The sequence below is a fragment of the Sapajus apella genome, unplaced genomic scaffold (assembly GCF_009761245.1).
Source record: "Sapajus apella isolate SASKATOON/1434 unplaced genomic scaffold, GSC_monkey_1.0 scaffold10, whole genome shotgun sequence".
NCBI classification, from domain to species: domain Eukaryota; kingdom Metazoa; phylum Chordata; class Mammalia; order Primates; family Cebidae; genus Sapajus; species Sapajus apella.
The window spans coordinates 11618346-11630490 of NW_022436950.1; the positions used below are offsets into that span (position 1 = coordinate 11618346).

The window sequence follows — 12145 nt, forward strand, 5'->3', positions numbered from 1 at the left end:
TTAAATGAAGAAGTATATACTATACCTGTCAGATATCTTGGGAGAAAAACCTCAGTGTTAGTGATCAGTACTATTATTTGAGATAATCATGGGACACCATGAGACTTACAGGGTATGGTAGGGAGAGAGTGAGAAGATTACTATGATGCTCGTTTCTGAGATTTGTACTCAACCTCAGAATGGATTGTGAAGTCCAAGCTTTAGGTGGCTACATGTGGAAAAGGGAAACCATCACAAAAAAAGACAACATGCACCGGTCTTCTTTGTATGTGCCAAGCCATCAAGTTCATCATAAAGTTAGGGCTGATTCCGAAACTATTCCTGTAACTGTTTTTTCCCTCTGCCTATTGGCCATGTTCTTCCCCCTAGACTTTTGCATATGTTGCTTTTTCTTTCTGGAATGAGTGTAAATCTTCCCTTTTGAGAAATATGTTCCCCACCAGCCAATGCAAAGTTACCCTGCTGTATATAATTTATACCACACATCATTATCTAAAAGTCTCCCATTTAGTCTGCCCTCTCCTTCAGAAACTAAGCTCTGGCCAGGTATAGTGGCTCACATTTGTAATCCCACCATATTGGGAGGCTGAGGCAGGTGGATCATCTGAGGTTAGGAGTTCGAGACCAGCCTGGCCAATATGGTGGCATCCCATTTCTACTAAAAATATTAGCCGGGTGTGGTGGTGGGGGCCTGTAATCCCAGCTACTGGGGAAGCTAAGGCAGGAGAATCACTTGAACCTGAGAGGCGGAGGTTGTAGTGAGATGAGATTGCACCATTGCACTCCAGCCTGGGCAGCAAGAGCAAAACTCCAAAAAAAAAAGAAAGAAAAAAAGAAGGAAAGGAAGGAACAAAGGAAGGAAGGAAGGAAGACAGGAAAATGGAAAGAAAGAAAGAAGGAAAGAAAGGAAGGAAGGAAGGAAGGAAGGAAGGAAGGAAGGAAGGAAGGAAGGAAGGAGAAAGAAAGAAACTAAGAAACTAAGTTCTATGAGCATAGGCAGGGACCTGGCTGCTCCTGTTATTAATGCCTCTCAGTATGTACATCACCCACAATAGTACCTGAACCATGGGACACAGTGAGTACTTTGGTCTGAATATTTGTCCCTCTCCTCACCCCTGCACACAATTCATATGCTGAAATCCAATCACCAATATAATTGGTATTAGAAAGTGGGGCCTTGGGAGATAATAAGGTCATTCCTCATGAAGCGAATTAGTGCTCTTATAAAAGAGGTCCCAGAGAGGTCCTTTTTTCCTTCCACCAATGTGGGGATGCAGAGAGAAGGTATCATTATGGATGGAAAACAGGCCCCCACTGGACACTGTATCTATCAGCACCTTGATCTTGGACTTCTGAACCTCCAGAACTGTGAGAAAAAAATGTCTATCATTTGTAAACCACCCAGTGTATGTTATTTTGCTTCAGCCACCTAAATGGAGTAAGACAGTGAGTATTCATTGTTGAATAATAAAAACATGAATAGACCAAGGAAAAGAGTGAAAGAAATCAACAAGTGCCATCCTTTAGAATCTCCAAAACAGGGAGATGTGGGCTCAGAGACAAACTGTGAATAATTGCACAGCAGGTCATGTCTAAGAAACAACAATCCTGGCATGGCTCTGCATTCGAAACATACACCCTTCCTTCCCTACCTACCATCCCAGCACACTAAAACGGCTGATTATGGCAGGCAGAATACCAGATCCCAAATGACAGTCAGACAGCAGACAGTCATACCTCAGTCCCCAAAATCTGTGAATATGCTACTTTATGTGAGCAAGGGGGCTTTGGTGATATGATTAGGTTAAGAATTCTGAGGTGAGGAAATTACCCAGGATTATCCAAGTGGCCCAATCTAATTATGTGAGCCATTAAAAGTGAAGGAGAAAGGCAGAAAAGTAAACCAGAGATATAGTGTATATGAAAGCATAGTAGTGTCCCAGAAATTTTGATACATTGTATTTACATCTTCATTGAATTAGATGTGTTTTTTAAATACTCTTTGAGGCTTCATCCTTGACCTATGGATTGTTTAGATGCCTGGTGTTTAGTTTCCAAGTATTTGAATATATTCCTCTTATCTTTCTGCTCTTGATTTCCTTTTTGTTCTCATTGTAGTTGGAGGACACACTACATGTATGGTTTCAATTATTTCTAATTTACTGATGTTTCCTTTTGTCCCAAAATATGGTTTATCTTGGCGTACGTTCAATGGACACTTGAAAAAAAGTGTATTCTTCTTTTTTAGGTGGCATATACTATAAATGTCAATTTGATCCTTTCAGTTGGTGTTGCTGAGTCTTTCAATAACCTCAATAATTTTCTGGCTAGTAGTTGAAAAAGTAATTAAAGTTTTCAGACATAATTTTGAATTGTCTGTTTCTTTTTTTAGTTCTATTATTCTGTTGCTTTATATATTTTGTAACTCTTCTGTTTCTATGTACTTAAAGTTGCTATGTCTACTTGGGAGATTAACCCCCTTATTATTAAATATTCTCCTGTCTGTCTCTGTAACTTTCTTTGCTCTGGGGTCTATCATATGTCATATTAATATGACCATATATGCATTCTCCTTAATAATGTTTGCATAACATATCTTTTATCACATTTTTACTTTCAATCTTCCTATATGATTGTATTTGAAATGTTTGTTATAGGGAGCACATAATTGGGTCATGTTTTTAATTCACACTGCCAATCTCTGCCTCTGAATTGTTCTATTTAGACCATTTACATTTAATGTAATCATTGGTTCATTAGGCTCAAAATTAAGTTTTATTTTGTTGTTTCTGTTTATTTTCTATGTTTTCTCTCTTTTTTGTTATTGTTTCCTTCTTCCTCCTTTACTATGGGTTAATTAAGCACTTTTTAAAATTTTAAAATAATAAAAATTATTTAAAATAATAGAAATGAAAAATTTAAAAATCAATAAAACCAATTTTGTTGATTTACCTATATTATTTTTAGTATATCTATGTGCATAGCTTTATAAAGTAATTTCTCTACACATTATATATATATGTGTATATATGTATGTATGTGTATATATATGTATGTACATGTATATGTATATATAAATTTATAGTTTATCAGTGTTGTCAATTTATCAGTTTGAGCAAAGTGTGTAAACTTTACTTGTCTTACACCCTATACCCTTCTCCCTTTAATATAATTGTCTTAAATGTTTTCTCTGCCAACATTTAGAAGCATATCAGACAAAGTCATAATCTTTGCTTTGATTTTCAAATATAGTTTAGGAAACTCAAAAGGAAAAGAAAATTCTGCTGTATTTACCAAATTTTTTCTTATTGTTTTCTTCTTTCCTAATATTCTGAGATTCCTGAAACTATAAATACAGTTTTATTGCTGTCTAGAGAATTTCTTTTAGTCATTCTTTTAAGAGAGGTCTGCTGGAATCCTATATCATGTTCACCTTCATTTCTAATGAGTTTTTTTATTAGACATAAGATTCTTTGTTCATAGTTCTCTTCCTCCACACTTGAAAAATGTCAATTACTTCAGTCCTCCATGGCTTCTAGTGGGAAATACACTATTTTTGAACTATATTTTCCTTACAGGTAAAGTGATATTCTCTCCAACTAACAAAACAATTTGTGTTTTATTTCGGTTATTGTATTTTTCACTTCTAAAATCTCCATTTGTTTATTCTTTACATCTTCTACTTATATTTACTTAGATTTTTTTAGGGGATGACTTTCTATTTTTTATTTGTTTATATCACTCATTAAATTATTTTTATCATGGCTGCTTTAAAATCTTTGACAGACACATTTAACATCCCTGTCATTTACATGTTATTAACAGTATCAATTGATTGTTTTGTTTGTGTTGATTTTCATTCAGATCTGGTTTTTAATATGACAAAGAATTTTCTATTAAAGCCTGCCTGTTTGGAACATTATGCTAGCAAATTCTGAATTTTATTTAAAGATCTATTTTAGATGGCTTCTCTTGACACTGCTCCTGTAGGCCAGGAAAATTAGGCAGCACTGCCTCATCATTACCAAGTAGGTAGCACTGCCTCATCACTACCAAGTGGGGCCCTCACTTGGCTTTTGTTGACACTTGAAACCAGGTAGGTATTCATTACTGTGAAGCAAGAGTGGGTGGGAGTTCAGGCTCCTCACTAGGCCTTCACTGACATCTCTCTGGCTAAGAGTGGTAGGTGTACCTAGTTCCTATTTCCCATGTGACCTTCTGTGATTGGGAGTGGGGGCGCGGGGGATACACACAGAGCCTTATTACTTTTGGACTATGGCTTTTGACTCTCCACAGCAACTCCTCTGACACTGCCTCAGTGCAGAGTGGATTACTGCTCTGTGGGTGTGAAAATACAAGGTCACTGATACCAAGGTGAAGAAGCAGTGCTGATACTTCTTTTTGGGATTAAAAGTCCTGGTTCCCATGGAACTAGCCAAAATGCCCATCAATCAATGAGTGGATAAATAAATTGTGGTGTATATATATATATATATATATATATGAAGGAATACTAATCAGTCATACAAAAGTATGAATTAATGGCATTTACAATAACTTGGATGGAAGAGGAGACTATTATTCTATGTGAAGTAACTCAGGAATGGAAAACCAATCATCATTACATTCTCACTCATAAGTGGGAGCTAAGCTATGAAGATGTAAAGGCATAAGAACGATGTAGTAGACTTTGGGAACCCAAAGGAAAGTGTGGGAAGGGGGCGAGGGATAAAAAACTGCAAATAGGGTTCAGCGAATAATGCTTGGGTGATGGGTGCACCAAAATCTCACAAATAACCACTAAAGAACCTACTCATGTAACCAAATACCACATGCTCCCCAAAAACCTATGGAAATACAAAATATTTTTTAAAGTACTGGCTTCCTACTTTTCCTTAATGCCTCCTGTATGTGTGGAATGGGGAGGGGACTTTATTATTTCTGTGTGGATGTGGAGGTCAAGCTCTTCTTGGCACCATGATGGGGGAAACGAGACATGAAGAGGAGAGTGTGGCTAGTGTTTGGAAGGGATGAAAGTTCTGGTCCCTACTTAGTCTTCTGTGACACCACCTGGTCCAGGGAACTGACTTACATCCTCAGAGTCTACAGATGGTGAAATGTAGGCTCCCTACTTGGCCTTTGGTGGTGTAGTTGAAAGAGGGCCACAGTTATTTCTCATAGTGTTGGGCCACAGTGGAGCCATTATTGTGCATAAATTTTTTATCTTGCTAGGCTGCCTGTTTCATGATCCTTTGGCTAAAAAGAGGAGTCCTTTGTCAAGGCTTTTCCTGTCTCTGTCCCTCGACATTTCGGGGTTGTCATCTTCTTCAGTCAAAGTCTGGGAAAACCTCAGGAACCCATCATCATGGCATTCCTTGAGTCCCCGGATCTCCAGCTGGTCTACATTCTTTTGTCCACCTTTTTCTTATGCCTGTTTTATAGATAATCTCTGGTGGATTTAATTGTACTTACTCGAAGGAATAAGTAAAAGTACATTGGCTCGACCTTCATGTTTTTGGAAGTCCCAAATTTTATTTTTAATTTGATTTTTAATTGGAAAAAGAAGCAGATTCAACAGCGCCCTCATCTTAGCAGTTACTTGATGCTATCAATGTCTTTCTTCTTAAAACAACTGTCATTTTTTGCTCAGGGAGATACCCCGCCGGCAGCTGACGAAGTTTGTGATAGCTCTTCCTCCCTGGTTCTCAGTGCTGACCTCAGACGGATGGCCGCTGTCCTGGGTTTTGAGATTTCCGTGTGCGCGCACGGTTCTAACAGAAGAGAAGACTAAGTCACAGTTAAGCCAAAAGAGTTAAAGAAACAAACGTGAAAACCAAAACCAAGAAAGGAAGTCCAAACAAAGGGACAAGACTTGGAGGTCAAAGAGAGCATTGTTCTGAGTGATCAACAACATGGTAGACAACAAACAAAAATGAAATAGAGACAGGAAGCCAGAGGAGCCGCGCGCGACCCGTGGGGAGTGTGGGCGTTGCCAGAAGTGAGGGCGTGAACGTGGGAAAGTGGGTGAACAACTTCAGGGCTCAGACCCGCTGTACGCCAGAGAGAGAGGGAGGGGAGACCGACGGCAGGCGGCGAAAGATAAATTTTGTCGGAGTCACCTATTTCTGGGCACGAATGAGCGGTAGAGCGGGATCCTCCAGCATCTGAGACTGGGGCCAGCCCTGGAGGAGGCAGGAGCCAGGCAGAAAGGCGGGAGCGTTGGCCAAGTGCTCCTGCGAGATCAGAGACGACCGCGGGAGGGGACATCGGGCGGTCGCAGCGCACAGAGCTTGCCGGCCAGGGAGGAGCGAGTCTCCGTGGGCGCCACCGCCGCCACCCCAGCCTGCGCGCTGCTCTCCTGGCGCGCGCCGGTCAGGCGCTCTGCGAGCTGGGTCCTAGCACCACAGACTTACCCTTCGCCTGCACTTTGCGTCTTTCTTCTCTAGGAGCCCATCAACAATGGATGGCAACTCTCTGCTCTCGGTACCAAGGTAAGACCTGCTTCTTTCTTTGCCCGACACAATGTCGATCAAACTGGGTTCTGCGCTGTGAGTCGCTCACCAACTTGCCCCAGAGCGCTTCGGTTTGCACGGGGCTCCCAGGGAGCAGACAGGGGTCACTGCACTTGCAAGTAAGTCCGGCCAGCCTCGCTGGAGCTACAGGGATCCTTGTCAACCGCCCCACAGGGCGCGATGCTCAGTGGGGCCTGCGCGCTGCAGCGGCACCGGGTGGGGTCGGCCGGGTGCCCGCCTCTAGGGCCCTGGGACGGAGGTCTGCTCTGACCTGGTTGGAGCCAGGAGCCGGACTTTCCGCGGACACAGCCTGGAGAGGTTTCACACCTTGTGGGGAGACAGATTCCAAGGTTTAAAACAGGAGGGAACCGGCCTAGGGCCAAGTACCCCGGCTTTCTGTCCATCCTGACCTGAGCCAGTGTCTGGGGCTGCTTGGGTGGAGAAGATTACGCCTCACCCCCGACCCACACCTAGACTGCCCCAAAGCAGGACAGAAAAGACCTAGGTCACCGGTAGTCCCACTGTCCTCCGCTGCCCCCACACCCCCTGCCAGTCTGCGAGTTCCTTAACACCTTTGGCTTTGCTCGTCCCCTACACTGGGGGAGGGTCAGGGACGCCACCCCAGGAGCTGCCAGGTGCGAGTAACGTGTTTTTCGGGGTGTGTTTCTTTCTCCTGTCTCTTTTTCGCCCCTGTTCTGCACTCCTTTGAACTCAGTCCTTTGAGAATTTAAGTACCTGAGAATTTTATATATTTCCCATAAACGGCCGGGTAAATCGGGGCGGTGGTGCTGGTCTGCTCCCACCGTCCCCCAACCCCCAGTTGGGCAGATGGCCTTTGCGCTCTTTGCGCTCGCTGGGCGCGGAGCGTTCGCGCCAGGAGCAGAGGATGCTGTTGCTCCCAGGGAGAGGGTGCTCCGGCTGCAGCGCTGCCCCTCCTGTCCTAAGCAGCGGCTTAGCGTGGCTCTTCCTGCCATCCTTACTCTCTCTTTACCCAAGCAAACAGCTAGGTAGCTTCTAGAGGAGAGCACCCGGCAGGTCGTGGAATAAACACTTTAAGTTCGGATTCTTGGAGAGCAGCAAAATCCAGTATCCACTGGCCAGGGCACACATGTAGTGATACTACATTGCCAAGGAGCCGAGATGCGGGTGGGAGGGGAGGTGGGGTGGCGGAGGAGGAGAGAGACTGCTTTCCAAAGGCTTTGAAGGCTGCCATCTAGAGACTTGAACTGTTTGTATTCCGCGATGAAATAGCGCTTTCTCGGCTCACAGGCACTTCCTCCTTAAGCATCCCTTCGCCGCGGGGGTAGCAAATGGCTCAGAAAAGGCCCGCGGTGGTTTCTGTGCACCCGCTGAAGCGGCTATTAAGTGAAGTCTCTATCTCCACCCTCCCGACCCCTGCCCCAATCGAACAGGATCAAACGACCACCACTAAGTCTTTCCATGTTGCCGATTTTTTTTTAACTTACAAAAATTGCTAGTGATATTTAAGCAAAGGCATTAAGGCGTTTGGAAAGTCAAGTAAATTGGAGACTCACTTTCTTCATCCGTCTCTTCTACTGTCTAGGGCAAATTGTCATCAGAATTGAAATGGTGAATTGACTGGTCCTGATCTTCCAATAGAGATTTTTGATAACAGAGTGATTGCTTTAATCCAGTTTTATAGACAATATAGCTGTGCCTGAATCCTGACTATATTTCTATTCAAATTCTGGAACATTTTCTAAAATACTAGAAACACATTATGCCAGTAATTTATTAAAGTTATTTCTGTCTCAGTGCTATAAATGACCTTATAAAGAGCAAAGCAACTGTGATGATATTGCTCTGAATCTTGTAGTAGCCTATTAAAATGTTAATATAGGTTTAATATCAGAGGTAGCAAACTAAACTTTTTGAACATGACTTTTTATCAATTTCCACAAATCAGTGTAGTAATTTCGGGTATTATCTTAGCATTCTTAATCTTGCAAATTAACTCCTATACATGAGTTGATTCAATCCTCTATTTCGTTGAATACAAGAAACATCATTTCTTTTCTATAAGACTGAATTGAAAGCAATAGGGATTGATATGCAAAAGTTAAGATTTTTTTAATGGTGTAGACAAATCATGTATTAGTCATGCTACTTGTCCACAAAACATTGCATTTTAAAGAACTGGTGATTGCATATTCTACACAAGCTTTTCCAAGAAAACGGCAATGATCAGCAAATATCAAATTGTTATTGGTCAAGACTTGCGATGTTCAATCCGAAAACATTTTTGGTATCTAATAAAATAAAGTTGATGGTTATAAATCGTGGTTTCTCAAGAATTACAAAACAATTTAAGACATTCTATTTAATAATTAAACAGAGAAAAACAAATGATTTAATAACATTAATTATAGAATACTTTTTATGTTGGCTTTTTCATTTTCTTAGAATTTTCTATTTAACGCAAGCATAGATTACTGAAATTTCAATCAAGCCATATTTTGTGAAGATTGATATTTAAACTTAATTTGACTATTATGCTTTAGAAACTGTAAAGCTTTTTTTTTTTTTTAAGAAAATGTTTTGGGTTCTTTGAGTTATAATACTATATTCCCTTCCTTCAGTGAAAACTCCAATTCATTTTCACTATGAATATTTTCTTTTTTATGTAGGTTACATCACAGATTTCTTAAAATCACTGGTTATCAAAGCTGGAAGATATCTTCAATAAGGAAACCGAGCTGTGCAGAGATTAAATGTTTCCATGTTAGTTACAGTATAGATCCAGAATCCAAGTGTTTTCTGATTAGTAGTGCAATTTAAGAAAAAAAAATTAAGGGGAAATTTGTTTTAATATGAAAGCTTTGATAGAGGTTCTTTAGTCATCTGTTTTATGAAAAATTTATTTGATTTGCTAAGCCACAAAATTAGATATTAGAAAAATTTAAAAAGGCTCAAAGGACTTCCGTCCAGTGTGTTCTAAAGTATGTTGTATTACAACGCAGTAGTTTCCCCTCACAGGAAAAAAAAGTCAATTTCACTTTTATGTCGGTAACTAGTGTGTGCATAGTAAGGTGTTATAAAGTGTTATCTGATAGATTAAATTATTTGATCATCACATCCTTGTGAGTCAATTATGACAGATATTACTATCTCCATTTCCTAGCTGAAAACTCTGAAGCAAAAGGAAATTAAATAAAGCAAATAATTGTGTTTTAAAAATCCATACAAATTGTATGTAGTGGAGCGAGGTCGTCCGCAATATTTTTCTGCCTTCAAGTCCAGTTTTCTCTTGTGTAGTGATTGAAAAATCCATACTTTCATTTAAATGGAGGGGAAAAGAAATTCTGGTACACAATTTGGACAAACACTGATATCAGTAGAACACATGGGGGCAGCCTAAATGCAAGAAGACCATCTTCTAAAGCCAACAAGTGCTAAAAATAATTTTTTTTTTGGCAAACAGAAATAGTTTATCACCTTGACTATATCTAAGCTTGAATTTGAATGTTATGAGGGTTACTTATTTTCTGAACATTTGCATCATTATATTATATTGTTTTACTTTTTGTTTGGTTTACTGGATTCTATTTCAATAATAAAATTTTTATATGACACTTCAAATGATAAAATCAAAATTCATCAAACGCAAACTTTTGAAAATATAATTTATATTTACTTTCTCTGTGTGTAATAATGTATATAGGCTTCCTGTCATTTTGTTTCAGCCAATTCAAAGTTTAACACAGACACATTTCACTAAAACTCATCTGAATCTCAGGATTTTACCTTTTAGTATGTTAGTTCCAGGAAAAAAAAAAATGATTTTTTTAAAAAATGGAACAACCCAACACTGTAGAGTAGACTATAATCTTCCATCACCAAGTTTTTAGGAAAGCTTAACTGATTTTAGACTTATACAAAAGGAGAAACTTAAGAGCGCTTTTACACTTCTTTGTCCTATCTATGAAAAATGTGCAGAAATGATTGATCCATTTCTCTTAACAAGTTGAGTGACAAAATACTGCCTAAGAGTATGCTTAACTTCATTCTCTATCATGGAATCCCTGCCGTCCTCAAGGCCAGCTCTGAGCTGTGACCACACTTTCCAAGTTTCACTCTCTTTTCAGAGTAACACTGCCCAAGAGCTACAATTTCCTGTAGAGAAACAAACTGGGAATTAGAAAGTCCTGGTGCTTCAAGCTCTGAGGGTCCACCTTGTTGCTGGGCTGTGGATACTTGGTGAAGAGACTGGAATTCTGAAGGAAATTCCCAATCGGAAAAATAAAAAAATGCTTAAAAGACCAACATTAAAACGACAATTAGTTACTGGCAACTTCTCTGGGACCTTGCTACATCATCTGGTAAATGGGCCCTTACAATCATCTCATGAGTGAATGATTAGGAAACATTTTAGTTTACAAGTGGCCTCCTTTGGCTGGTGGTACTTAACTCCTTTGAGTTGAGTTCTTTCTCGGTGTTACAGAGTTACAGCTACAAATAATTGTAAAGATGGGAAGAGGAAGAAGTGATGTATTTGATATTTGTGGTTTTTGTTTGTTTGTTTTTTGTTTGTTTGAGATGGAGTTTTGCTCTTGTTGCCCAGGCTGGAGTGCAATGGCGCGATCTTGGCTCACTGCAACCTCCACCTCCCAGGTTCAAGCGATTCTCCTGCCTCAGTTTCCCCAATAGATGGGATTTCAGGCGCCCAGCACCAGGCTCTGCTAATTTTGTATTTTTAGTAGAGACGGGGTTTACCATGTTGGTCAGGCTGGTCTCTAGCTGACCTCAAGTAATCCACCAGACTCGGCCTCCCAAAGTGCTGGAATTCCAAGTGTGAGCCACGTGCCTGACCCTGCATTTGATATTTGGAAACCTGGTGCTTAATCCTCTTCTGAAATTAATAGCTGAGACTTCCTGGGCAAGTTACCTGACCTGTTACTTCTTTGTCTCCTCCTGGATGGACTGACATGTATCTTGGATATACTTATCTTCTAGGTCCCTCTTGCTTTAGTCTTCTATAACGTCACAACCTGTTTTGTGGCAGGGACTCTCCCTTTGGTATGACATGGATAAATGTCTTACTCTCTTGAAAGAGGGGAGTGAAATCAAGGCATTTAAAAGAACTGAAGCAACACACACCCATCCAAAAGAAAGCTTGTCTTAGAGAATTGGGCTGTATTGTTTTTAATGTTCCCCCAGACGTGGAAAGCAGCAGTATGCTTACAGAAACTCTTTTGTAAAGCAGACAGAGGGCACAGTAATTAAGATCCTGGTTCTGTTTCATATTAGTGATTGGTTATCTACCCTGAGGCAAAATGCTTAGCTACTGTGTGATTTACTGTCATTATCTGGGAAATGTAAAAACTACCTCAGACCTTTAAAAAGGATGTCAGGCTTGAGATAGTATTATGAAGTACAATAAATAGTGAGTCTTTAACAATAGCTTTCCATCATACTAAATGGACTCCTTTAAATAGAATTGTTTTATGATAGGTTTTTAGATGGATTCTGGTGAATAGCTCACGTAACTCAGACTTAAAGTTGACTTTATCTGATATTAGCATAGATACCCTTTCTTCCTTTTGACTTATTTTTTTTCTACCCTTATTTTCTTTTTTTTTTTTTTTTTTTTTTTTTTTTTTTGGGGTTTTTTT

At 40.1% G+C, this 12145-nt stretch overlaps 1 protein-coding gene across 5 annotated transcripts in view; it reads left to right on the top strand.

Moving 5' to 3' along the window:
• The first annotated feature begins 5695 nt into the window (after positions 1-5695).
• Positions 5696-12145, top strand: part of SPHKAP (SPHK1 interactor, AKAP domain containing) — a 166212-nt gene continuing 159762 nt past the window's right edge. For 2 of the 5 annotated variants that reach the window (XM_032277992.1, XM_032277994.1), the window contains exon 1: positions 5700-6491. In XM_032277992.1, coding sequence (XP_032133883.1) covers positions 6464-6491 — 28 coding nt within the window. In that variant the 5' untranslated portion in view covers positions 5700-6463. Of the gene's footprint in view, positions 6492-12145 lie in introns of all 5 variants that reach the window. The other 3 variants (XM_032277993.1, XM_032277995.1, XM_032277996.1) reach the window with 2 other exon arrangements.